Source organism: Ranitomeya imitator, chromosome 5 (assembly GCF_032444005.1).
Source record: "Ranitomeya imitator isolate aRanImi1 chromosome 5, aRanImi1.pri, whole genome shotgun sequence".
Taxonomy (NCBI): Eukaryota; Metazoa; Chordata; class Amphibia; order Anura; family Dendrobatidae; genus Ranitomeya; species Ranitomeya imitator.
In genome coordinates, this window is record NC_091286.1 from 102,869,607 (window position 1) to 102,894,738 (window position 25,132).

General features: G+C 42.5%; 1 protein-coding gene across 1 annotated transcript in view; it reads right to left on the reverse strand.

The window, feature by feature from the left end:
• Positions 1–25,132, reverse strand: part of LOC138681470 (two pore calcium channel protein 1-like) — a 108,887-nt gene that overhangs the window by 6,069 nt on the left and 77,686 nt on the right. The window contains exons 10-16 of the mRNA XM_069768993.1: positions 14,546–14,690; positions 14,281–14,466; positions 12,186–12,250; positions 6,082–6,169; positions 4,893–4,962; positions 4,445–4,664; positions 2,918–3,008 (exon numbers count right to left, since the gene is read on the reverse strand). Of these exons, the coding sequence (XP_069625094.1) occupies positions 2,918–3,008; positions 4,445–4,664; positions 4,893–4,962; positions 6,082–6,169; positions 12,186–12,250; positions 14,281–14,466; positions 14,546–14,690 (865 nt within the window). The remainder of the gene's footprint in view (positions 1–2,917; positions 3,009–4,444; positions 4,665–4,892; positions 4,963–6,081; positions 6,170–12,185; positions 12,251–14,280; positions 14,467–14,545; positions 14,691–25,132) is intronic.

The following is a 25,132-nucleotide window of genomic DNA, read 5'->3' on the forward strand; positions in this document are numbered from 1 at the left end:
CCAGCTCAAAAATATCTCCAGGATCCGTCCTTTCCTCAACCCCCAATCTACTAAAATGCTTGTGCACGCCCTCATCATTTCCCGCCTTGACTACTGCAACATCCTTTTCTGTGGCCTCCCTGCTAACACCCTTGCACCTCTCCAGTCCATCCTTAACTCTGCTGCCCGACTAATCCATCTCTCTCCTCGCTACTCCTCCGCTTCCCCCCTCTGCAAATCTCTTCACTGGCTCCCATTCCCTCAGCGTATCCAGTTCAAATTGCTAATACTGACCTACAAAGCCATCCACAACCTGTCTCCTCCATATATCTCTGAACTAATCTCTCGATATCTTCCCTCACGTGACCTCCGGTCCTCCCAAGACCTCCTTCTCTCCTCCACACTTATTCGCTCCTCATCCAATCGCCTCCAAGACTTCTCCCGAATATCCCCCATCCTCTGGAACTCTCTGCCCCAATACGTCCGACTATCAACCACAGTCGGATCCTTCAGACGGAACCTGAAAACTCATCTCTTCAGGAAAGCCTACAGCCTGCACTGACACCGCTGCTGCCTCATCACCAATGAAGCTACTGCCTCACCAACACCGGAGCTACCGCCTCACCAACACCGGAGCTACCGCCTCACCAACACCGGAGCTCCTGCAACCCTCAACCTACTGTCTCCTTCCCCATAATCCTGTAGAATGTAAGCCCGCAAGGGCAGGGTCCTCGCCCCTCTGTATCAGTCATTGTTAGTTTGTTTACTGTATGTGATATTTGTAACTTGTATGTAACCCCTTCTCATGTACAGCACCATGGAATCAATGGTGCTATATAAATAAATAATAATAATAATAATATATGCTTGTGATAATATCTCTAAAGCAGTGTGGAATTAATGGCGCTATATAAGCGAGTAAAATAAATACATAAAATGAGGGAGACTGGTCATATATCCAATAAAGTGCAATAATAATAAGTATGCAAAAAGGGTCTTCAAAGTGCAAATGGAGTGCTATATGTGAAAAACTGCATATCATGACATAAATAACCCGTCTCCCTCATTTTATGTAGTTATTTTCCTCACTTATACAGCGCCATTAATTCCACACTGCTTTACAGACATTATCGCAAGCATATAATGGATGAACCCTTCACAATGCAGTCACATAAGAGGCTACACAGGCACATAGTGTTATGTATGTTTCATTATTAATTCAATTAATTTGCTATGGATTCCGATTTTATGCACTTTTTCTCCTACAAATCTTATCTGTCACTGGTGACATTGTACTATTGTAGATTGGAATCAATATATTAAAGAATGTTTACCATGTTCAGGGGATTCATCCTTTCCCCTATTTTACTATCATTTGTTTATTTTTCTTGTAACACTTCATATCAATTGCTGTATTTTTTAGCCTTTTTTTTTATATTTTATATATTTTGATTTCTAGGATTAATGTAACATAACTACTCATTTTCGTAAGACCGTGCCTCCATGCATATGTTTTAAATGTTTTTATATGTTAATAATAAACCTATAGATTTCTGAACTATTTATGGTATGGGCAGTCTTTCTTTATAGGTTTAATAATGACACTGTAATAATAGATCTCTATATTCTCATAAACGAATATAAGAATACAGCCAGGAAGGCTGAACTGTGGTCTACTACATAATAACTGTGTGACAGGCACTGTACAGGCATCATCTTTATCTTTGATAGAAGATTGTGTCTCTCTGCAGTGGAAAGCTTCAGGCTATGTGCACACGCTGCGGATTACTCTGCAGATTTTTCCGGACTGATTTTGGTAAATCCGCACTGCGGATTTCCTGCGGAACTACTGCTTTTTTTTGCGGTTTTTGTGCGGATTTCACCTGCGGATTCCTATTATGGAGCAGGTGTAAACCGCTGCGGAATCTTCACAAAGAATTGACATGCTGCGGAATAAACAACGCTACGTTTCCGCGCTTTTTTTTTCCGCAGCGTGTGCACAGCGGATTTTGTTTTCCATAGGTTTACATGGTACTGTACAACTCATGGAAAACTGCTGCGAATCTGCAGCAAAATCCGCAGCGTGTGCACATACCCTCAGTAACAAATTACATGCAATTGCATCAGAGCGGATTTTCTACCAAATGAGGTGGTGACCCTCCCACAGAGAACGAAAACATGTAATTACAAGGGGGTGGGGGGGAGGGGGAGTCACCATGTGGTCACTTGACCCAACTGAAGAGAAGTGTACTATGAATCTCCAAATAAAAAAAAAAAGGAGAAGACAAAAAAAACACTGGGGTACTTCCTACTTTAAGTTACAATAATAGGGCAGCCATGTCATTGTACCATAACCTGTGGACTGTACTGGAGACCTGCTGTGCTCTACAGGCAAAATCTATCTAGACACTGATTGGGGAAATTCAGCGGATATGTTTACATTAGCATGAAAAGTTTGGAATAGGTTCCAAAAACTGATAACAGTAATTTTCTGGTTCATTTGTCCTTTGATTAGGGTCACACCAAGCCTGTTGAATGGGACCAATGTCTTTTATTTGTTTTTTAAGTTCTACGTAACAAAACAACAGCTAACAGAGTCTTTATCATGTATTGTTCCAATCTTGTCTAAAGTAAAACAAATATTTAATAAACTTTTAAATTGAATGCAAATCCTTATGGACTGTTTATCAGGCTGGGATCAGACAGTGATTTCCACCCATTGCAGATGTGTTACAAATGGCCAGCGTGCTGTGCTGTTGTGTGTTGACCACATGGACACCACATTGACCGAAAAAAATGGTCATCTGGACAAAACCTTATTCTTTCCCCTTCCAATCCCCATACCATTGCAATTACTGAATTTGAGAACTGGTTCCAGCAAAACTTCAGTCCACAAACCATATTGTGTAGAATGAACTGCAGATTTTTTAATACTTACTTGATGATCATGATGACAACCACCACATGAAAGGCAATGAAATACAATTTTGCTGCCGGATGGGTCACAAGAGCAAACCCAGTAGCAAGAAGTAGGATGTTAAGAAAAAGTGAAAATTTAACATTTTTGTTTAAAAAAAAAACATGCAGTTTTCCTGTAGTTTTAGGAAATAGTATATGCTGCATTAAAGGGAACCTGTCACCCCCCCAGGCGTTTGAAACTAAAAGAGCCGCCTTGTGCAGCAGTAATGCTGCATTCTGACAAGGTGGCTCTTTTAGTTATTGATGCTGTAAATGCAGAAATAATCAGTTTTTTAATTTGTCCTAAATACCTTTCTTCAGTCCTGGAGGCAGGCCTTTCCCCCCTGCTGCAGACACCTCACAGCCGTCACTCAAGTCTTCTTGGCGCCAGGCGCCGCCTCCTCAGCGCTGTTTGTTTTGAAATCTGCCGCCTGCGCTCTTTTGTCTTGCCTGGGGCAGGCGCAGTGAGCGCTGCCCGTCTGTCCTCATATGCAGTCTCGCTGACTGCGCCTGTGCGGACGCCCTGCCTGTGAATCCCAGCACCGCAGTGTCTTATGATTTATTCACACTGCGGGGCTGGGATTCCTGGGCATGCGCACTGCGTGTCTAAGCCACTCACCCAGGTCGCAGTGCGCATGCCCAGGAATCCCAACGCCGCAGTGTGAATATATATACTATGTGGCTGTGCTATATGCTACGTGGCTGTCTGTTATATAGTACGTGGGCTGTGTTATATACTACGTGGCTGCTATATACCACGTGGCTGTGCTATATACTACGTGGGCTGTGCTATACTACGTGGCTCTGCTATAAACTACTTGGCTGTCTGTGTTATATAGTACGTGGGCTGTTATATACAAGGCTGTGCTATATACTACATGGCTGCTATATACTACGTGGCTGCGCTATATACTACGTGGCTGTGCTATATACTACATGCTACGTGGCTGTGCTATATACTACGTGGCTCTACTATATACTACGGGGCTGTACTATATCCTGCACCCCGAACGCCCGACATCCAGCGCCCCGAACCCCCAACAACCTGCAACCAATCAGCGACAGACACAGTCCAGCCGCGAATTGACGCGGGATTTAAACCACGCTTCGCTGATCGGCCGGCCGGGCCGGCCGCGACCAATCAGCGATATTGGCACGGGATTTAAACACGGCTTCAGTGATTGGTCGCAGCCGGCCGTGTGCGACCAATCAGCGATATTGGCGCTGTATTTAAACACCGCTTCGGTCATTGGTCGTGCCCGGCCGGCCGTGACCAATCAGCGACAGGTGCAGTCCGGCTGCAAATTGGCGCCAGATTTCAACCATGCTTCACTGCTCAGCCAGCCAGGGTGCGACCAATTAGCGATATTGGCGCGGAATGTAACCCCCACTCACAGCGCGACAGACATACATACATATTCTAGAATACACGATGCGTTAGAATCAGGCCACCATCTAGTGGTTAATAATTAGTGCCAAAAACTAAATCAGTAAGATAAAAGGATATCATGCCACTGGTTAACCACAGTCAGCTCCACTAAAACAACAAAAGCAGAACTCAAATCGTTGAAGTTATTCTTGCAGTATTTACTTTTGGCAAAGGAAGAATCCCTCAAGGCTTTGGCTCCACAGTCCTGTGCATAAGGATCAGTGGAGTTTTCAGGAAAGAAACGGATTTTGTTCTTGAAAATTTCCATCCCGATAATAGCAAAAACATAGTATATAGTCTAATAAAAAGAGAAAAATAGGTTTACTATAGCCAGAATGTACTGTAACACCTTACTACAAAAAAAATAATCAAGAATTGGCAAATGTGCTGCTTCTCTCAAATATTTGGCCTGTCCTAGTTGTAATAAATCTTCGCCAAAGTATATACATCAAAAAGAGATACTAGTTACAAAAAATATACAGTTTACTTAGTGCATAAACGTAGAAGAGATGAAAAAGATACATACTAGGATAATGCCACAAAAAGTCAACATGGTCGGAAAGATGTTTATTAATGTGTTCATGATGACCCGAAACCTGGAAAAAAAAATATGCTTAAGAGGGAAGGTTCATCCGTATATGTCTTGCGTCATTGTCACTGAAATCTGTCATCAATTGGGGTCCGTGCCTGGGACAAGAGACCATTATCCCCCTTTATCTTCAGTTTTAGAACTCTTCATGTGTCATTAAAGGGGTTGTTCCACGAACAAAGTATCAAAGTATGTTTTAATTATTAGGTCTTGAAATAATAATACGTTTCACAAATGGTTGTGTTAAACAAAGTGTTCCTGTACTGAAATAAACTTACAGGTCCAGACCAGGGGAGAAAGAATAAGTCATTTATGATAAGTAAGTATTCAAAATAGTGAGCATGGGCTCTTAGCTGCTTATTTCTGTAATGTAACACATTTCCCTGCCTGTTTTTTTTTTCACAAGAGCAAGTGCCATAATTCAGGCTCATCTCCAGCCTTCTGAGCTCATAATATCAACACAGATGGAACTACTACTACACTTACTTTATTATGAGCTCAGAGGGCTGGAGATATGGCAAATATACCTCCTTTTTGAGGTAACTAATTTCCCTGCCTGTTTTATCACAGGAGCAGTAGCCGTGAGCCCCATTCTGTGTGTACACTACTGATCATAAGCGCCTTATGCTTCCTTTCCTGGCCAGCAGCTGTAGTATGTGCTGACCATGAACTGGAGCAGCTCTACATGATCGGCCACAGAAAATAAGACACAGTACACAGCAGGGGCACATTTAGAAGATTATCTCAGCACAGGAACAATTTTTTAACACATCCAATTGTGGAACTTATTATTATTCCAAGATCTATTAAGTAAAATGTACTTTCTTTGTGGGACAAGCCGTTTAAGTGATATGGGATTAGATGCATTAAAGTCCTGCTTCATGGAATGGTATTTTCTGAGTACAGATAGCGTTCCGTCAAGTGGAATTGCCTATTTGCTTTAGTGACAGGTAGAAGACACAGCCAAAGGAAAACACCTTCTAAATGTCTCAGGGGTATTTCAGCAATTATTTAAAAGTAAATCTTCCCTTTAAAAAAATAGTCATGTCACTAAGCAATGTAAGTTTAGTTATCTGTAATTTGGGCTAATGATACATGATGGGACATAGCTGAGAATTAGTAATACCTCTGAAAGCTGTCAATGATCCTAATGAGCCGAAGAACACGAAGAATGAAGACAATGTCTAGAATATCTTGACTGGTATATTGACTCACTGCAAAGGGACAATATTCCACAATTAGCTGTCAGTTTAATTATGTGACAATCTTCCAATCACATATGAAAGTGCCAAAAATACAACACATGCTGTATGAAAAAGTGAATAAAAAAGTTCAGCAATGAAGATATTTATAATGTACAACCCCAAAAAGTTGGGACGCTGTGTAAAATGTAAAGAAAACAAGAATGGAATGATTTGTAAATCTCTTATAGAAGTATTTTATTCATAGCAGAACACAGATCAATTCTGAAAGTTAAAAACAATTCTATTTAATTTGAAAAATTAACTCATTTAGAAATTGATGGCAGCAACAAATCTAAAAAAAAAAAGTTAGGACTGCGCCATGTCTACAGTTGTGTAGTATCCAGTCTTTACAACAGTCTGGAAAAGTCTGGGAAGTGAGGAGACTAATTGCTGGAGATTTGGGAGAGGAATGTTGTCTCTTTCTTGTCTCATGTAGGATTTTAGCTGCTCAACATTCCTTGGTCACCTTACCCAATTTTTAGTCAGTAGTTTACAGATTGGTGAACCTCTAACCATCTTTGCTTCTAAGAGACTCTGCCTCTCTAACATGAAAATTAATCCTGCAGCTGTTTTTCATTAGTACCACTTACAGTTAAGTCCATATATATTTCGACAGAGACCACATTTTTCTAATTTTGGTTATAGACAATACCACAATGAATTTTAAACAAAACAATTCAGATGCAGTTGAAGTTCAGACTTTCAGCTTTCATTTGAGGGTATCCACATTAAAATTGGATGAAGGGTTTAAGAGTGTCAGCTCCTTAACATGTGCCACCCTGTTTTTAAAGGGACCACAAGTAATTGGACAATTGACTCCAAGGCTATTTCATGGACAGGTGTGGGCAATCCCTTCGTTATGTCATTCTCAATTAAGCAGATAAAAGGTCTGGAGTTGATTTGAGGTGTGGTGCTTGCATTTGGAAGGTTTTGCTGTGAAGTAAACATGCGGTCAAAGGAGCTCTCCATGCAGGTGAAACAAGTCATCCTTAAAGGGACACTGTCACCTGGATTTGGAGGGAACAATCTTCAGCCATGGAGGCGGGGTTTTGGGGTTTTTGATTCACCCTTTCCTTACCCGCTGGCTGCATGCTGGCTGCAATATTGGATTGAAGTTCATTCTCTGTCCTCCATAGTACACGCCTGCGCAAGGCAAGATTGCCATGTGCCAGCGGGTAAGGAAAGGGTGAATCAAAAACCCCAAAACCCCGCCTCCATGGCTGAAGATTGTTCCCTCCAAATCCAGGTGACAGTGTCCCTTTAAGCTGCGAAAACAGAAAAAACCCATCCGAGAAATTGCTACAATATTAGGAGTGGCAAAATCTACAGTTTGGTACATCCTGAGAAAGAAAGAAAGCATTGGTGAACTCATCAATGCAAAAAGACCTGGGCGCCCACGGAAGACAATAGTGGTGGATGATCGCAGAATAATCTCCATGGTGAAGAGAAACCCCTTCACAACAGCCAACCAAGTGACCAACACTCTCCAGGAGGTCGGCGTATCAATATCCAAATCTACCATAAAGAGAAGACTGCATGAAAGTAAATACAGAGGGTTCACTGCACGGTGCAAGCCACTCATAAGCATCAAGAATAAAAAGGCTAGACTGGACTTTGCTAAAAAAAAAATCTAAAAAAGCCAGCACGGTTCTGGAAGAACATTCTTTGGACAGATGAAACCAAGATCAACCTCTACCAGAATGATGGAAAGAGAAAAGTATGGCGAAGGCGTGGTACAGCTCATGCTCCAAAGCATACCACATCATCTGTAAAACACGGCGGAGGCAGTGTGATGGCTTGGGCATGCATGGCTGCCAGTGGCACTGGGTCACTAGTGTTTATTGATAATGTGACACAGGACAGAAGCAGCCAAATGAATTCTGAGGTATTCAGAGACATACTGTGTGCTCAGATCCAGCCAAATGCAGCAAAACTGATTGGTTGTCGTTTCATACTACAGATGGACAATGACCCAAAACATAAAGCCAAAGCAACCCAGGAGTTTATTAAAACAAAGAAGTGGAATATTCTTGAATGGCCAAGTCAGTCACCTGATCTCAACCCAATTGAGCAGCATTTCACTTGTTAAAGACTAAACTTCAGACAGAAAGGCTCACAAACAAACAGCAACTGAAAACCACCGCAGTGAAGGCCTGGCAGAACATCAAAAAGGAGGAAACACAGCGTCTGGTGATGATCATGAGTTCAAGACTTCAGGCAGTCATTGCCGACAAAGGGTTTTCAACCAAGTACTAGAACTGAACATTTTATTCAAAATTATTTAATCTGTCCAATTACTTCTGGTCCCTTTAAAAACAGGGTGGCACATGTTAAGGAGCTGAAACTCCTAAATCCTTCATCCAATTGTGCATTCTATTGTGTTATAACTTATAATTCTGCATAAGGTTTTGTTTCAAGGTTAGAGCTAAATTCTAGAACCAAGAAATTAAATGCTTTTTCTATTCACATTCCACATGACTTTACCACCATGATGGAAAAAAGTGACATGTTGTGGGGGGTAGGGGTGAAAAGAGAGCAGGCCGTTTGGCCTGGGAACCAATATCACTATTTCTCCACTGTCAAAGGACACCAGTGCACTGAGCCACTTCTTGGAGCAGCACCCGGGCGTCACGAGTGCCTACCAAGTGGCCGGAGAGATCATGCTATGCACATGTACGGCACTGTGCTCTCCTATAATTCTTTGCATTTCCTCTCCCTTTAATTTTCTGAGAAGAGGGACAAAGCCCAGCTGAGCAAGGTGTCCCGAATTTAAAGATACCACTTATAGCAAACACAAGGACAGGAGTGGGCAACTGGTGACCTTAGGGCCTCTCCCCTCCCCAGTACAGATGTACTGTAATTTGGGAAGTTGCAGTAATTATAATTAATGTCACCAGCAAGTGGCTGCATCATTCCGATATCCTACATATATTCAGTATAATAAGATATTATTCATATTAGCCATCTTCTTTAAAAAGATCCCCCCCCCCAATAGAAGACTATCTTTTGTTGCACTTTGGGTACTTGTTTTGATAGGTTTGTCTGTTCTACATCGGGGGTAGGAGATATTAAGGGTAAGTGGATTCTACTAGATTTCAAAGCTCTCTATATCATAGGTGAGGAGCTGTGGACATTGCTTTATTTATACCCTTGACTGTGGTGCTCTTAAGCCCCTTTCACACATCAGTTTTTTGCTGTCAGTCACAATCCGTTGGCTCGATGGATCCATCGCAGATTGTGAAAAACTGATGTGACGGATCCGCTTTTTTGCCGGATCCGACTAGCGGATGCAGCTAATTGGATCCATAAAAAAAAATTGGAGCATGCTCAGTTTACAAAAATGGAATCCGTCATGGGATTCCGTTATCCGGCTCCGTCGCTGTTCATTTTTTCAACGTACACAAAAAACGTTACTTTGTCCGTTGTCTCCGGCTGCCGTACAAGCAATTTTCAACGGATCCGGCGAATGACGGATGAAACGTGAAGCAATCCGTTGCTAATATAAGTCTATGAGAAAAAAACGGATCAGGCAGAATCAGTCGCCGAATCCATTTTTTTTTTCAAAATTCGACTGACTGCGACTGATAGCAAAAAACTGACGTGTGAAAGGGGCCTTCGTTGGGAAAAGGAAAGGGAAAGCAATGCTCAAAAATTTACCATGGTACTTTTCACACTGGTCAGGAAAAGAGATTTGCAAATCGATTCATACTGAATTTAAAGGGAGTTGGTCAATACAAAATGACTATATGTAATGGGTGTGGACGGAACGGTCGCGTTCATATCCTTGTTCACACAACGTGATTGGTTTCTTCTATGTCTTGCTTCTTTCGTATATATTGTGTCATGTGAAGTGTGTTATGTATAGAGTAATGTAAAGGTAACAATGTTAGTAACGTATAGTCTACAGTATACGATAAGTATAGGATAAGACATAGTTTAGGGCTTAGGCTATAAAGTAGGTAGCATAAGACAGTAACTGTTTAGGTAATGATGTTAGGGTAAGATAGGATAGTATTAATGTATGGGACTAGCCCATAGTGGGATGGGGCTTAGCATTAGGGCAAGTGACTGCTTCCTGTAGCTAGTTAGATAGGGTCAAGTTCAAGTAGAAGTAGCAAGTGTCTGTGAGCAGTGCTGCAATTTGGGTGAACTACGGGAAAAGAAGACTAAGGGATAAAAGAATAGCGAGATCCCGAAGTGACCGATGAGACAGAATGGCGTTCTAGAAAAGTGATCCTTGGATAGAACAACGTGTCACAAGAAACACTAGGCTTGCAAAACGCCAAAGGTAACGAACCTAAAGAGAATGGAGTTCGTGAGACTAGTGGGGGACCCGAGCGGAAGATACAGGGCACCAGTACTGGAAGAAACAGTATGAGGAACAGCTGAGTGAGAGACTAAATCAGAACTATGGCAACAAGCTAGGCTGACACAAAGTCGGGCAAAACTGTATACTTCACCTGCCCTGGAGTAGACTACAGTGGAAGGATACAGTGTGCATGAAAATGTCCATAAGATTTTGTACCAAGTATCCCTTGTACATTACCATATCACGTTACTGTTCATTAAAGACCGTTTTAGAATGGGGGTCTCATTTATTGAACTGCGGAACCTATGGTCCTGGCTGGCCAACTACACCGTCTATAGGCGGCTGCAAGGGCCTTAGAACACTAACACCACCACCCAGCCAAGTCACACACTTTCATTTAACATGCCAGGGCGTAAAAGGAGCAGACGAGTGCCTCGCCCACGGCTACCGCCCCGCGCTGCACTTACACTACGCACATAGCCTTGTAGAGGATATAACCTCTATAGAAATCACACCTTTATTGTGCCAATCGCTCCATCCTTTCTCGAGGTTTAAGTATGCTAACTATAGAGTTTGATGCACCATGAGTGTGGCCATAAGCTCGGTGCACCGTTTCACCCACAGGTTTTACATAGCCCTGCCTGCCTTGCTGGTGATTGACATCACTGGGGCCTAAACTTTCTCTGCAGATATCACTAGCTCCAGGTAAGTCTGTGTTGTCAGTTACATGTGAAGGAGGCAGGGCCATGCAAAATAAGTGACTGAACAAAGCATTGAGCCTCTTCGCCACATCATAGGTACACCAAGCACCCTTATTATCATAATTAAACTTCAGTTTCTACAGAACTGAGGCAATGACTAGAACTCTAAAGTGTAATTTTTATAAGGGCCCCATCCCCTACAAGGCTATGTGCTTAGTTTACGCTGTCATTTTGGGATGACACACTCCCTTTAGTTTGTTTCAAATATCCTGAGAGATTTGGTTTTCTAAGAATCTACATTTTTCAGGATTCATGTCACTCAAATCCAGTAAATGGGGACCAAAAAAGGGTTAAAAAAATACTCACTTTTCCCAGGCCACCGCAGCTCTCTGTCCAGTACTCCGCTAGCTACTTTGTGCCCCTTGTTGACCACATTGAGAGGTCTAATCAGCACCAGAAGATCTCAGATAGAAGACCGAAGAGGAGTAGAGTGTAAGAAAGAAGACAAGAAAAGCAAGAAAAGACAAGAAAACCAAAGTTGGAGCAATCTGGAGAGTGGGCAATGAGCTGTGGTGGCAGGTCAAGTTAGAGTAAGCCTTTATTTTTAACCCCTTCCAGGCCCCCCATTTATTAGGATTGTATTATGGGGTCTGGAAACACAGACATAATTGAATCTGCCAGCTAATTTGGGCAAAAGAAAATAAAAGAAAGGATTTTTGGAAGATCAGCTCATCTGTCGTGAGGAAGTATATGGTCACATTGTACTCTACTTCCCCATGTTATATACTATGAGTAAAATGTAGAAACATTCAAACAAACTGGTAGTCATCCAAACATCCAATGGAAGATAGAAAAGAAAAATACAACAATGCAGGATGAGGTGCGGCTCAATAATGAAAAAGAACATACATAATATAGTATAGCTACAGATTAAAAACATGACGGAATAGAAAAACAGAGACCAATGTGCACAGACCTGATTTCAGCGCCGTGTTCACTGTTGTAGCAATAAGAGCAGCGATGATGATGAAGGTGTCAAACCTTACAAAGGACAAGGGATATACAATGAGCACAATAACAGTACTGAAAGCCCATCTATGATTGATGGTAGTGTTTTGCACGTACCTTAGGCCTAATTCACACAGCAATTTTTTTTCAGTGTCTCTGGGGGTTCTTTCTGAATCCCCCTAAAAACGGGATTCAGAGGAAGAGTGTATACAGCCATAGAATAAAATGATATAGAGTTTAAATCAACTCCGTGCACGTTTTTTCTCTAAACAAGTCCTTTTGTTCAGACAAGCATAGAAACCCATTCTACCACATTTCTGTGCCCTTCTGAGCAAAAGGACATGTTCCATTCCTATTAAATTGTGTATGTGTTATGTAGAGGAAGCAGGAGTGCCACATTACATGATCGTCACATACTGCGCGAGTTGGACATCATTTTGATGTTGGATATTGCACCTACATTTGGATTTTGATTTGTTGCATAATCCTAAACCTCTTACTAATGGCACTAGACATGCAGAAAGGGCACTGGTTAATGTAACACTTAGACAGGACTACTCCGGCCCGTTAATGAGGTTCAATCAACTATATAAAAATTGATTGGCGCTCATTAACAGTCCTTGTTATACACGTCAATGAATACTGATGGGAGCAGAACGATCGTTAATATAATCATTCTGTCCTTATACAGAATCATGTTGTTAGTGTTTAAATGGTAAGTCATACTAACCCCAATAATATTACATATTTTTCTTACATACATTATCTGATCACCTAAGAAAAACAGATCATGATCTCTATTGAAAATAAAGAGTAGAAATCCGGCAATTTTTGCATGGGCCATTGGGGTTTTTTAGACTAATTTCCTATAGTTTTAAGAAATCCACTTTTGATAGAATCCTAGAATGTTAGAGTTTGGAAAAGACCTCCAAGGTCATCGTGTCCAACCCCCTGCTCAATGCAGGATTCATTATTTTACATTATTAAACCAAATCGATCAAAAACAATGTAAACAGCTCAACGCAACTTGTATACCAAATGGTTTCCCAAAGTTCAACATGAAATGCCACCATTAATAATTAGTAGTTTCAGAATTATTCATTCCATCATGACAAGCGTCTTTAGTACTTAGATCAGGTTTACAGCAGGTCATAACAGCCAAAAGTACTTTACTAAGGCCAGATACCAGCTTCTGGCAGTGTTCCTGAGGAATGTTCCTCATGGGCAATGGCCTCCATTTCTCTTGGTCTGTCAAGAACGTGGTCGAATAAGGTTAAGAGAAGAAACAATTGCCTTGATAGCGGCATTTTGTGCTGAATTTGGAGAAACCACTTGTTGTATTAGTTGTGTTGCTCTATTTAAATTGTTCATGTTTAGTTTATTGCAAACAGGAGAAAGATTGTAAATGATCATAAACCTAATTTGCAGTGGGGTTGAATTAATGGTGATTGCAGCTGTAAAACATTGATACCTAAAGATGAGGATAAATGTAGATTTACTAATTAAATTGAGCCAGAATTTGGTTACACATGAAATGGGCCACTTCTATGAAGTGGTTTAGAAACGTTTTATGTTAGTAGTAAAGATAGCGTGGTGCCCGATTGAGCACTTGGCAAAAAAAAATAAAAAATTAAGTGAGCCAACCAAGAGGTGGTATAACATCTTGTATATTTGTAAGCTGTCTAAATTTATGACAGTATTAGTAAATCGAGTAATCAATAGTGTGCGTGGCACATCCTTAATGGACGGTATGAATTATTATAGGGTGCCAAGTCCTTTGGAGCCAACCGCGGAGCTCCTGTAGATCGGTAGTGAATGGAAGGAAGGAATTGCACACCAAAAGGCATAATTAGGATTTATTCAGAATATCTCATATTCATAGGAGTAGCCGTCAGTATAGCAAAAAGCTAATGTTTAAGGTAAATACCCTTCATCAGACAGAGTCAAGTGTTGTGTAAAGTGAGCGGTATTAGAAAATCGGCATGGCAAAGTTCCAAGGACATTTGAGGGTCGTATAAGTAAATGGGATGAAAGTGTAGAAAGTTAAAATAAATGAAACCTACCAATTCCAAAACTGGCTCTTTGCAAAGAAAGACCTGGGGTCATATGTGTAGAGTTTGAGCAGAATCTCTATGACATAAAGGGAGAGAAACACCCACTCCGCATTGGAAATCAATGGGATTTTGTCCTCCAGGCCAATGAAAATGGCATTTACTAGAATGACGACATCAAAAGCATATATAAAACCTCTGAAAGAAAAAGAATAAACAACCCATTAATATGAAAAATAAGTCATAGTGTGGAAATGTCAGAGACCATAATACATACTTATGAAGGACCACCCTGCGGATAAAGCGACTAGCTGCACTTCTGTACAGATGAGGCATCCAGCATTCAAACGGATGCATACGGGCCTTCATAGTGATCACCCGGATGTTCAACAAGTCAGCCAAGCGTATAAAGGCCTCCTTTCCTGAAGGAATGGATACATAGAAACATTAGGAGGTCATTGCAATTTTGGGTTGAGTTTTAAAGGTTAATTTGAATGGGCTGAGGAAAATAGTCACTTGGCACTGGGGAGATGGGGGGCATAATTATTTTCTTTTTTTTGTCTTTGCTTCCTATTCATTCAAGGAATTATCCAGGACTTTAATATTGACAACTTATCCATAGAATAGGTCATCGACATCAGATAGGTAGGGGGTCCACCTGACTGCACTCCCACCTATCCGTGAATCATTGCAAAAGTGGCACAGCTCTGAACATTGTGTAATTGCTACACCAGAATTGGTCAGCCATGTCAGTAATCTGTGGCCACCTCCTGGCATCTGCGGCTCTTATTTTGATTAGCTGGCCTGTCATCGTTATGGCTTTACACCAAGGTGACATCACACCAGGCCTCTTAATCAAAATAAGAGCTGCAGATTCTGGGAGTTAGGAGGCGGTTCTCAGGGCTCCCATCCAGCGGCCACTGATTACTGATGTGGCTGATGGACCGGGTCCTGCGTATTCATACCAACTCCTAGTGAATAGTACTGCAAGTTACCTCCAAAACAATAAAATGTAGGGAAGAACATACTCTAGGGAGAAGAAGTTTAAAACCGCTTTTGTTTACTTTTTTTTTTAGCAGTGAATATCAGCAATGGCACTTACAATGAAACTATTGGACCCCGCAGATCCAAATCAGCTTTGACATTTATGCCATGGCTTGGGGTTGGCAGGAGGTTTCCCCTGTAACTGGGGTAAGTATAGATGCCCAAGTTTCAGTGAAGAGTTTCACAATAAAAAAAAACAATTAATATCCTCAGAGATTGCTTATGACTTATTTGGGGACACATTATGTACCAAATGTACATTAAATATAGACTATGTAACAGAATGTAAAAAACAAACCTCAAAATAAACCCCGAAATAAATCAACAAATACTTTATCTTGAGCAAACAATACATAAAGACCACAAACGTACTTATAATTGTTAAATTACCAGAATAACCAAAATTAAACTGGTTATTTACTGTAATTATATATATATATATATACATATATATATATATACACACAAATCATCATTGAAAGTTTGAACATTGCTAATTTTTTAACATTCTTGTCAAATTTCTGAATATTTTTTTTTTATATACAGAACAGACCAAAAGTTTGGATACCTTCTCATTTAAAGATTTTTCTGTATTTTCGCAACTATGAAAACTGTAAATTCACACTGAAGGCATCAAAACTATGAATTAACACATGTGGAATTATATACTTAAAGTGTGAAACAACTGAAACTATGACTTATATTCTAGGTTCTTCAAAGTAGCCACCTTTTGCTTTGATGACTGCTTTGCACACTCTTGGCATTCTCTTGATGAGCTTCAAGAGGTAGTCACCGGGGATGGTCTTCCAACAATCTTGAAGGAGTTCCCAGAGATGCTTAGCACTTGCTTGCCCTTTTGCCTTCTGTTATGTTTGCTAATGACAGGTGTTATGAAGGCAATCCAGAAACACAGTGTGCTTAGCGATCAGAGCGCACACAGTGATCTGACAAATACCCAAAAATACAAGAACGAGCTCTGAGACGTGGAAACTCTGTAGACTGCACACCTGATCCTATCCTAAACACAACTAAAAGCGGCTGTGGATTGCGCCTAACAACTACCTAGGCAACTCGGCACAGCCTAAGAAACTAGCTAGCCTGAAGATAGAAAAATAGGCCTGACTTGCCCCAGAGAAATTCCCCAAAGGAAAAGGCAGCCCCCCACATATAATGACTGTGAGTAAGATGAAAAGACAAAACGTAGGGATGAAATAGATTCAGCAAAGTGGGGCCCGATATTCTAGGACAGAGCGAGGACAGTAAAGCGAACTTTGCAGTCTACAAAAAACCCTAAAGCAAAACCACGCAAAGGGGGCAAAAAAAACCCACCGTGCCGAACTAACGGCATGGCGGTACACCCTTTGCGTCTCAGAGCTTCCAGCAAAACAAAAGACAAGCTGGACAGAAAAAAAGCAACAAAAAAGCAAAAAGCACTTAGCTATACAGAGCAGCAGGTCACAGGAACAATCAGGAGAAGCTCAGATCCAACACTGAAACATTGACAAGGAGCAAGGATAGCAGCATCAGGCGGAGTTAAGTAATGAAGCAGCTAACGAGCTCACCAGAACACCTGAGGGAGGAAGCTCAGAAGCTGCAGTACCACTTGTGACCACAGGAGTGAATTCAGCCACAGAATTCACAACAGTACCCCCCCCTTGAGGAGGGGTCACCGAACCCTCACCAGAGCCCCCAGGCCGACCAGGATGAGCCGCATGAAAGGCACGAACAAGATCGGAAGCATGAACATCAGAGGCAAAAACCCAGGAATTATCTTCCTGAGCATAACCCTTCCATTTAACCAGATACTGGAGTTTCCGTCTAGAAACACGAGAATCCAAAATCTTCTCCACAATATACTCCAATTCCCCCTCCACCAAAACCGGGGCAGGAGGCTCAACAGATGGAACCATAGGTGCCACGTATCTCCGCAACAACGACCTATGGAATACATTATGTATGGAAAAGGAGTCTGGGAGGGTCAAACGAAAAGACACAGGATTGAGAACCTCAGAAATCCTATACGGACCAATAAAACGAGGTTTAAATTTAGGAGAGGAAACCTTCATAGGAATATGACGAGAAGATAACCAAACCAGATCCCCAACACGAAGTCGGGGACCCACACGGCGTCTGCGATTAGCAAAAAGTTGAGCTTTCTCCTGGGACAAGATCAAATTGTCCACTACCTGAGTCCAGATCTGCTGCAACCTATCCACCACAGAATCCACACCAGGACAGTCCGAAGACTCAACCTGTCCTGAAGAGAAACGAGGATGGAACCCAGAATTGCAAAAAAATGGAGAAACCAAGGTAGCCGAGCTGGCCCGATTATTAAGGGCGAACTCAGCCAACGGCAAAAAGGACACCCAATCATCCTGGTCTGCAGAAACAAAACATCTCAGATATGTTTCCAAGGTCTGATTGGTTCGTTCGGTCTGGCCATTAGTCTGAGGATGGAAAGCCGAGGAAAAGGATAGGTCAATGCCCATCCTACCACAAAAGGCTCGCCAAAACCTTGAAACAAACTGGGAACCTCTGTCAGAAACAATATTCTCAGGAATGCCATGCAACCGAACCACATGCTGAAAGAACAAAGGTACCAAATCAGAGGAGGAAGGCAATTTAGCCAAGGGCACCAGATGGACCATTTTAGAAAAGCGATCACAGACCACCCAAATGACTGACATCTTTTGAGAAACGGGAAGGTCAGAAATGAAATCCATCGAAATATGTGTCCAAGGCCTCTTTGGGACCGGCAAGGGCAAAAGCAACCCACTGGCACGAGAACAGCAGGGCTTAGCCCTAGCACAAATCCCACAGGACTGCACAAAAGTACGTACATCCCGTGACAGAGATGGCCACCAGAAGGATCTAGCCACTTAAGGTACCGTCACACTTAGCGACGCTGCAGCGATACAGACAACGATCCGGATCGCTGCAGCGTCGCTGTTTGGTCGCTGGAGAGCTGTCACACAGACAGCTCTCCAGCGACCAACGATCCCGAGGTCCCCGGTAACCAGGGTAAACATCGGGTAACTAAGCGCAGGGCCGCGCTTAGTAACCCGATGTTTACCCTGGTTACCAGCGTAAAAAAACAAACAGTACATACTGTTGAGGGACTATTGAGGGACAATATCCTCAGAAATGAGAATACAGATAATAAATGGGAAATGTTTAAGAACATCCTAAATAGGCAGTGTAAGCGGTTTATACCTTGTGGGAATAAAAGGACTAGAAATAGGAAAAACCCAATGTGGCTAAACAAAGAAGTAAGACAGGCAATTAACAGTAAAAAGAAAGCATTTGCACTACTAAAGCAGGATGGCACCATTGAAGCTCTAAAAAACTATAGGGAGAAAAATACTTTATCTAAAAAACTAATTAAAGCTGCCAAAAAGGAAACAGAGAAGCACATTGCTAAGGAGAGTAAAACTAATCCCAAACTGTTCTTCAACTATATCAATAGTAAAAGAATAAAAACTGAAAATGTAGGCCCCTTAAAAAATAGTGAGGAAAGAATGGTTGTAGATGACGAGGAAAAAGCTAACATATTAAACACCTTCTTCTCCACGGTATTCACGGTGGAAAATGAAATGCTAGGTGAAATCCCAAGAAACAATGAAAACCCTATATTAAGGGTCACCAATCTAACCCAAGAAGAGGTGCGAAACCGGCTAAGTAAGATTAAAATAGATAAATCTCCGGGTCCGGATGGCATACACCCACGAGTACTAAGAGAACTAAGTAATGTAATAGATAAACCATTATTTCTTATTTTTAGTGACTCTATAGCGACAGGGTCTGTTCCGCAGGACTGGCGCATAGCAAATGTGGTGCCAATATTCAAAAAGGGCTCTAAAAGTGAACCTGGAAATTATAGGCCAGTAAGTCTAACCTCTATTGTTGGTAAAATATTTGAAGGGTTTCTGAGGGATGTTATTCTGGATTATCTCAATGAGAATAACTGTTTAACTCCATATCAGCATGGGTTTATGAGAAATCGCTCCTGTCAAACCAATCTAATCAGTTTTTATGAAGAGGTAAGCTATAGGCTGGACCACGGTGAGTCATTGGACGTGGTATATCTCGATTTTTCCAAAGCGTTTGATACCGTGCCGCACAAGAGGTTGGTACACAAAATGAGAATGCTTGGTCTGGGGGAAAATGTGTGTAAATGGGTTAGTAACTGGCTTAGTGATAGAAAGCAGAGGGTGGTTATAAATGGTATAGTCTCTAACTGGGTCGCTGTGACCAGTGGGGTACCGCAGGGGTCAGTATTGGGACCTGTTCTCTTCAACATATTCATTAATGATCTGGTAGAAGGTTTACACAGTAAAATATCGATATTTGCAGATGATACAAAACTATGTAAAGCAGTTAATACAAGAGAAGATAGTATTCTGCTACAGATGGATCTGGATAAGTTGGAAACTTGGGCTGAAAGGTGGCAGATGAGGTTTAACAATGATAAATGTAAGGTTATACACATGGGAAGAGGGAATCAATATCACCATTACACACTGAACGGGAAACCACTGGGTAAATCTGACAGGGAGAAGGACTTGGGGATCCTAGTTAATGATAAACTTACCTGGAGCAGCCAGTGCCAGGCAGCAGCTGCCAAGGCAAACAGGATCATGGGGTGCATTAAAAGAGGTCTGGATACACATGATGAGAGCATTATACTGCCTCTGTACAAATCCCTAGTTAGACCGCACATGGAGTACTGTGTCCAGTTTTGGGCACCGGTGCTCAGGAAGGATATAATGGAACTAGAGAGAGTACAAAGGAGGGCAACAAAATTAATAAAGGGGATGGGAGAACTACAATACCCAGATAGATTAGCGAAATTAGGATTATTTAGTCTAGAAAAAAGACGACTGAGGGGCGATCTAATAACCATGTATAAGTATATAAGGGGACAATACAAATATCTCGCTGAGGATCTGTTTATACCAAGGAAGGTGACGGGCACAAGGGGGCATTCTTTGCGTCTGGAGGAGAGAAGGTTTTTCCACCAACATAGAAGAGGATTCTTTACTGTTAGGGCAGTGAGAATCTGGAATTGCTTGCCTGAGGAGGTGGTGATGGCGAACTCAGTCGAGGGGTTCAAGAGAGGCCTGGATGTCTTCCTGGAGCAGAACAATATTGTATCATACAATTATTAGGTTCTGTAGAAGGACGTAGATCTGGGTATTTATTATAATGGAATATAGGCTGAACTGGATGGACAAATGTCTTTTTTCGGCCTTACTAACTATGTTACTATGTATGTTACTATGTTACTTACATTCAGCTGTCTGTCCCTTGCCGTCTGGTTCCTGCACTGACTGCTGGCCGTAAAGTGAAAGTGAAAGCACAGCACAGCGGTGAGTCACACAGTGGTGACTCACCGCTGTGGCTGTGCTCTGCTTTCACTTTACGGCCAGCAGTCAGTGCATGAACCAGACGGCAAGGGACAGACAGCTGAATGTAAGTATGTACTGTTTGTTTTTTTACGCTGGTAACCAGGGTAAACATCGGGTTACTAAGCGCGGCCCTGCGCTTAGTTACCCGATGTTTACCCTGGTTACCAGTGAAGACATCGCTGAATCGGTGTCACACACGCCGGTTCAGAGATGTCTACGGGGAGTCCAGCGACGAAATAAAGTTCTGGACTTTCTTCCCCGACCAGCGACATCACAGCAGGGGCCTGATCGCTGCTGCCTGTCACACTGGACGATATCGCTAGCGAGGACGCTGCAACGTCACGGATCGCTAGCGATATCGTCTAGTGTGACAGTACCTTAACTCTCTGGTACCAAAGATTCCAGGATGACCAGCCAACACCGAACAATGAAGTTCAGAGATAAGTTTATTAGTCCACCTATCAGGGACGAACAGTTTCTCTGCTGGACAACGATCAGGTTTATTCGCCTGAAATTTTTGCAGCACCCGCCGCAAATCAGGGGAGATGGCAGACACAATGACTCCTTCCTTGAGGATACCCGCTGGCTCAGATAAACCCGGAGAGTCGGGCACAAAACTCCTAGACAGAGCATCCGCCTTCACATTTTTAGAGCCCGGAAGGTACGAAATCACAAAGTCGAAGCGGGCAAAAAATAACGACCAACGGGCCTGTCTAGGATTCAAGCGCTTGGCAGACTCGAGATAAGTCAAGTTCTTATGATCAGTCAATACCACCACGCGATGCTTAGCTCCTTCAAGCCAATGACGCCACTCCTCGAATGCCCACTTCATGGCCAGCAACTCTCGATTGCCCACATCATAATTACGCTCAGCGGGCGAAAACTTCCTGGAAAAGAAAGCACATGGTTTCATCACTGAGCAATCAGAACCTCTCTGTAACAAAACCGCCCCTGCTCCAATCTCAGAAGCATCAACCTCGACCTGGAACGGAAGAGAAACATCTGGCTGACACAACACAGGGGCAGAACAAAAACGACGCTTCAACTCCTGAAAAGCTTCCACAGCAGCAGAAGACCAATTAACCAAATCAGCACCCTTCTTGGTCAAATCGGTCAATGGTTTGGCAATGCTAGAAAAATTACAGATGAAGCGACGATAAAAATTAGCAAAGCCCAGGAACTTTTGCAGACTTTTCAGAGATGTCGGCTGAATCCAATCCTGGATGGCTTGGACCTTAACTGGATCCATCTCGATAGTAGAAGGGGTAAAGATGAACCCCAAAAATGAAACTTTCTGCACACCGAAGAGACACTTTGATCCCTTCACAAACAAAGAGTTAGCACGCAGGACCTGAAAAACCATTCTGACCTGCTTCACATGAGACTCCCAATCATCTGAAAAGATCAAAATGTCATCCAAGTAAACAATCAGGAATTTATCCAGATACTCACGGAAGATGTCATGCATAAAAGACTGAAACACAGATGGAGCATTGGCAAGTCCGAACGGCATCACTAGATACTCAAAATGACCCTCGGGCGTATTGAATGCAGTTTTCCATTCATCTCCTTGCCTGATTCTCACCAGATTATATGCACCACGAAGATCTATCTTAGTGAACCAACTAGCCCCCTTAATCCGAGCAAACAAGTCAGATAACAATGGCAAGGGATACTGAAATTTAACAGTGATCTTATTAAGAAGGCGGTAATCAATACACGGTCTCAGCGAACCATCCTTCTTGGCTACAAAGAAGAACCCTGCTCCCAGTGGTGATGACGATGGGCGAATATGTCCCTTCTCCAGGGATTCCTTCACATAACTGCGCATAGCGGCGTGTTCGGGCACGGATAAATTAAATAATCGACCTTTAGGGAATTTACTACCAGGAATCAAATTGATAGCACAATCACAATCCCTATGCGGAGGTAGAGCATCGGACTTGGGCTCTTCAAATACATCCTGATAATCAGACAAGAACTCTGGGACCTCAGAAGGGGTGGATGACGAAATCGACAAAAATGGAACATCACCATGTACCCCCTGACAACCCCAGCTGGATACCGACATGGAATTCCAATCCAATACTGGATTATGGGGTTTGTAGCCATGGCAACCCCAACACGACCACATCATGCAGATTATGCAACACCAGAAAGCGAATAACTTCCTGATGTGCAGGAGCCATGCACATGGTCAGCTGGGCCCAGTATTGAGGTTTATTCTTGGCCAAAGGTGTAGCATCAATTCCTCTCAATGGAATAGGACACCGCAAAGGCTCCAAGAAAAACCCACAACGTTTAGCATAATCCAAATCCATCAGATTCAGGGCAGCGCCCGAATCCACAAACGCCATGACAGAAAACGACGACAAAGAGCATATCAAGGTAATGGACAGAAGGAATTTGGACTGTACAGTACCAATGACGGCAGACCTAGCGGACCGCTTAGTGCGCTTAGGACAATCAGAAATAGCATGAGTGGAATCACCACAGTAGAAACACAGACCATTCAGACGTCTGTATTCCTGCCGTTCAACTCTAGTCATAGTCCTATCGCACTGCATAAGCTCAGGTTTAACCTCAGGCAGTACCGCCAAATGGTGCACAGATTTACGCTCGCGCAAGCGTCGACCGATCTGAATGGCCAAAGACAAAGACTCATTCAAACCAGCAGGCATAGGAAATCCCACCATGACATCCTTAAGAGCCTCAGAGAGACCCTTTCTGAACAAAGCTGCCAGCGCAGATTCATTCCACTGAGTGAGTACTGACCATTTCCTAAATTTCTGACAACATACTTCTATATCATCCTGACCCTGGCACAAAGCCAGCAAATTTTTCTCAGCCTGATCCACTGAATTAGGCTCATCGTACAGCAATCCGAGCGCCAGGAAAAACGCATCGACACTACTCAATGCAGGGTCTCCTGGCGCAAGAGAAAATGCCCAGTCTTGAGGGTCGCCGCGCAAAAAAGAAATAATAATCAAAACCTGTTGAACAGGATTACCAGAAGAACGAGGTTTCAAGGCCAGAAATAGCTTACAATTATTTTTGAAACTAAGAAACTTAGTTCTATCTCCAAAAAACAAATCAGGAATAGGAATTCTTGGTTCTAACATAGATTTCTGATCAATAGTATCTTGAATCTTTTGTACATTTATAACGAGATTATCCATTGAAGAGCACAGACCCTGAATATCCATGTCCACACCTGTGTCCAGAATCACCCAAATGTCTAGGGGAAAAAAAAAAAGTGAACACAGAGCAGAAAAAAAAAAAAATGATGTCAGAACTTTTTCTTTCCCTCTATTGAGAATCATTAGTTTGGCTCCTTGTACTGTTATGTTTGCTAATGACAGGTGTTATGAAGGCAATCCAGAAACACAGTGTGCTTAGCGATCAGAGCGCACACAGTGATCTGACAAATACCCAAAAATACAAGAACGAGCTCTGAGACGTGGAAACTCTGTAGACTGCACACCTGATCCTATCCTAAACACAACTAAAAGCGGCTGTGGATTGCGCCTAACAACTACCTAGGCAACTCGGCACAGCCTAAGAAACTAGCTAGCCTGAAGATAGAAAAATAGGCCTGACTTGCCCCAGAGAAATTCCCCAAAGGAAAAGGCAGCCCCCCACATATAATGACTGTGAGTAAGATGAAAAGACAAAACGTAGGGATGAAATAGATTCAGCAAAGTGGGGCCCGATATTCTAGGACAGAGCGAGGACAGTAAAGCGAACTTTGCAGTCTACAAAAAACCCTAAAGCAAAACCACGCAAAGGGGGCAAAAAAAACCCACCGTGCCGAACTAACGGCACGGCGGTACACCCTTTGCGTCTCAGAGCTTCCAGCAAAACAAAAGACAAGCTGGACAGAAAAAAAGCAACAAAAAAGCAAAAAGCACTTAGCTATACAGAGCAGCAGGACACAGGAACAATCAGGAGAAGCTCAGATCCAACACTGAAACATTGACAAGGAGCAAGGATAGCAGAATCAGGCGGAGTTAAGTAATGAAGCAGTTAACGAGCTCACCAGAACACCTGAGGGAGGAAGCTCAGAAGCTGCAGTACCACTTGTGACCACAGGAGTGAATTCAGCCACAGAATTCACAACAGCCTTCACTTTGCGTTCCAGCTCACCCCAAACCATCTCGATTGGGTTCAGGTCTGGTGACTGGAGGCCAGGTCATCTGGCGTAACACCCCATCACTCTCCTTCTTGGTCAAATAGCCCTTACACAGCCTGGAGGTGTGTTTGTGGTCATTGTCCTGTTGAAAAATAAATGATGGTCCAACTAAACGCAAAGCGGATGGAATAGCATGCCGCTGCAAGATGCTGTGGTAGCCATGCTGGTTCAGTATGCCTTCAATTTTGAATAAATCCCCAACAATGTCACCAGTAAAGCA